We start from the raw sequence: 3980 nt of genomic DNA on the forward strand, positions 1-3980 counted from the left end.
GCCATGTTGAGCTTATGGTTTCCTGCCACCACATCATTGGGAGTGACAAACTGTCTGCAGTCCAGACGATCCGCCTGCTTCAGCATCAGCTCTGCTCGCCTTTCATCATCACGCTCCTAAAACAGACAGTTATTAAACCTAAAGAACTAGAGATCTGAAGCATTGCTCTAAAGCAGGTGATTATCTAAAAGACATCTGCTACTATGTGATTAATGGATGTTTTGTAGCACAATAATAGGACAATATGAGGGTGTAACATTACAAACAATACACTTTACACCCACATTCAGTCACTTTCTTTGGCATGACAAATAGACTGTTTGCAGGATTGTTTCCATAAAGCATAAACGTTGTTTTGCACAAAATTGAGATACTAGTTATTAATTTTTGAATCAGTTTTTTAATCACATAGTTGCGCTATATGTCGACGCACTAACCACAAGGCTATCGGCGCCGACATAAGACAGATTTTTAAACTCAAATTACAGTTTGCATTGCTTGAATAAAATTTAAGCTTGCTTATACAAAACCTGTTGTGCTGTTATGTGCTTTCAGGGTACTCTAGGTGATTGTTAGGCCATTCAATTATTTAAAAATTATACTTTCACCAGTTTTAGAGTAAAATTCAATAAGTCATTTGGGGTGTCAATAGTAATGAGAATCACCATTGAGAATAACTGATAAAAACCCCTCAGAAGTAAAACATTCAAATGCATTATGATGAGAATTATTGTAGTATTAATGTGGTTAATTGTCATGAAAATAATTCCACATTTTTATTTTATAAGATTTACCAAATAAAATTTCACATGTATGTAATGAGCAACATGATTTTTTTTAATCTTTTTGATTTTATTTACTTTTATTTATCTTTTTTTGAAGTAAATTGTGATAATATGTTCTTCATGGTATTTTGGCATATCATTCATGTCTGTAGCCCTAACTAACGATGCATGATAAATTAATTACATAGGCTTAAGAGTTTTGAAATATAGGGTAACACTTTATTTTAAGGTGTCCTTATTACATATGCTACATGTACTTACTATTATAATAACAATTAATTATGCATAATTACATGCAAGTAACCCTAATCCAAAACCTAAGCATAAACCTAACCATATAGGAAGTACATGTAGTTAATTAATATTACGCAGTTCTTAAATGTATTTTCATCTGCGTTTTATACTATTCAAGTTAACACCCATGTGTCTAAACTAATACAGTTAGACGTGAACCCATACTTAATTAAATGGTACCTCTCTTTTCTCACCAATAGAACCCAAAGGGTTAAAGTGAACAATGTCCTGTCAACAGAAGTAAAAACAAATGTTGGTGTACCTCAGGGGTGTGTAAGCTCTGCTATGTTATTTACTCTGTATACAGATGACTGTCGAGTAAACAGGAATGACCAATATATTTTAAAGTACTCCGATGATACTGTGTTAATATCATTATTGAATAACCAAGAGTGCTTAGAACAGCATCAACAGGGGGTAAACAAATTGGTCGAATGTTGTGACAACAATGCCCTCAGTATTAATAAAAAAAACTGAGGAGATAGTATTGGGCCTGTTGCTGACATTCATACAACTCCTGTTGTTATACATGAAGAGAACATCAAACAAGTAGAAGCATATAGGTACTTAGGAGAGACAAAAACATTAAAACCCATTATAAACGAGGCATTTGTTGCATCCAGTGTGGACATAATTACTGATTATAATGACTTATACTGTCTTTTTATGCGTCGTGTTGCATCGCGCCTTGTAAACATAAAACCATGTCTGCATTTGTGATCAGAGAAATGACAAACAACAAGCACTACTCTACACTGCTCAAAACTCGCGTTTGAATCGTCAGTGGCAAATCCTTTAATATAAAAAACTTACTTAAAGTCTGTGAGTCAGAACAGCCGGCATTGTAGTCTACTCTACCAGGATCAGGAAACAGTCCTCCATAAAATGTGCTGCACACATCTGAATATTTGGGTTTAAACTGTTCTGGAACAGTGTTGTAAATACAACTTAACCACTGATTTCTAGTTGTGTCCTCTTTTGGAAGACCAAACAAAGTAGTTTCGCTTTCACAACGAAACACACAGCGTCACACACGTTGGGCTTGAGTGAGGGGAGGCCGGTGGCTAGAGTGAGGAACGGCTGGGGGCTTGCGGCAACCACATGTGGCTTTGCAACTTTACAGATCTTCTTTATGCACCAAGAGCTTGTAACACTTCAAAGAGAAAGGAAAAAATTGAAATCGCGTCATATGACCCCTTTAAATCTAAATATATTTATGTTGTCCATAATAAAAAAAAAATAAATTTTGCATTTACACTAAATGTATTTTTCTTAACCCCTGAAGTGCATTTTGTAATATATTTTTGCATCTGAAGGTTTACGCTAAATATGTTTTAAATTTTGAAAATATATTACCTTTATCTATGCTATTTGTAATTTATGTATTTAGGATATTCACTACCGTTCAAAAGTTTGGGGTCTCTTCTGCTCACCAAGGCTGCATTTATTTGAGCAAAAATACAGTAAAAACATAATATTGTGAAATATCATTCCAATTTTAAATATCTGTTTTCTACTTTTATATATTTGAACATGTAATTGATTCCTGTGTTTTCAGCATCATTACTCCAGTCTTCAGTGTCACATGATCCTTCAGAAATCATTCTAATAGGCTGATTTGCTGCTCAGGAAATATTTCTTATTATTATCAATGCTGAAAAAAGTCGTGCTGCTCCATATTTTTGAGTATTTATTGACAAATAGAAAGTAGACAAAGAGTAAAGACATTTATTAATTTAACTTTCAATTCATTTCATGCATCTTTGTTGAATGAAAGTATTACTTCATTAAAAAAAGTTCTTGCTGACCCCAAACTTATATATATATAAGTGTGTGTGTGTGTGTGTGTGTGTGTGTGATAAACTTTAGCCCAAAGCCTAGTTCTAATGGGGTGATGTCAATTTTCAGTAGCAACAGATAATTATGACTTCTGTTATAAAGCTTATAAACTACCTTAATATCATCACTGAAGTTTCTGATTGGTTCCCAGCCAGCAGCTTTGAGGTGATAGTTGACCCATCGCAGCAAAATGTCCTCAGGGGACATTGACATCAGGTGGTCCAGCTCCTCTGACTCACCCAGCAAAGCAATTAGAGCTACAGAGGCATAAATACACAGACACGTGTTACTCAAACCTCTTAATAGGCGTAAATCAGTCACGCACGTACATGCATGCTTTTATTTATTTATGGCAGCAATCAGCACCCCATTGGGACAGCACCATGATTATAAAAATCTGAATTTAGGCTATTGCAGCAGAGTAATGACCTTCATTGCGTGAGATCTCAATGTCAGCAAAGAGGCCGATTTTTATGATTTGCCAGAGGAGGCCAAGCACGAGGTGAGGGGTTCCTGCTTTCATGTCCTGAGCATCGATGTTGACCACCGTGCAGCCAATAGCTGACGCAGAGTTGAGAGCCAACACCAAATTCTCCTGTAGAAAACAACAGAATTGTTAGAATTTTTTTTACAGCTAATTAACACTGACAGCCAATCAGAATCCACCTGACTTTAAAAAGCTAGAGCATTAAAACGACAGATGACTAAACTGCAGCACACGCTTATAATAAACAGAACATTATCGTGTGATGTTATGGATGCTATATATAGATAGTGTTATCTATATAGCTGTCATTTTCAGTGTGAACGGGTCTTAAAGATGATAAACATACAGAAAGTGCATTAGGAAGTATCTCAAAAAACTTGTCCAGAATGTGTTAGGTTATATGTCACCCAAATATAATTTAAAAAAAGTTATGAAATATATTTCAACATTTTTAATTAAAAAATGTGTACAGGATAAGAAAATTATATATATTATTAAGAATATATTTTTTAGTGATGTGACACACACACACACACACATTTATATATATATATATATATATATATATATATATA

The 3980-nt window shown here is 34.4% G+C and overlaps 1 protein-coding gene across 1 annotated transcript in view; it reads right to left on the reverse strand.

The window, feature by feature from the left end:
* The window catches only part of LOC107599860 (plastin-1-like), a 30118-nt gene that overhangs the window by 16209 nt on the left and 9929 nt on the right, over positions 1–3980 (reverse strand). The window contains exons 9-10 of the mRNA XM_016291567.1: positions 3348–3513; positions 3047–3175 (exon numbers count right to left, since the gene is read on the reverse strand). Of these exons, the coding sequence (XP_016147053.1) occupies positions 3047–3175; positions 3348–3513 (295 nt within the window). The remainder of the gene's footprint in view (positions 1–3046; positions 3176–3347; positions 3514–3980) is intronic.

Source organism: Sinocyclocheilus grahami, unplaced genomic scaffold (genome assembly GCF_001515645.1).
Source record: "Sinocyclocheilus grahami isolate Dianchi unplaced genomic scaffold, SAMN03320097.WGS_v1.1 scaffold273.1, whole genome shotgun sequence".
Lineage (NCBI taxonomy): Eukaryota > Metazoa > Chordata > Actinopteri > Cypriniformes > Cyprinidae > Sinocyclocheilus > Sinocyclocheilus grahami.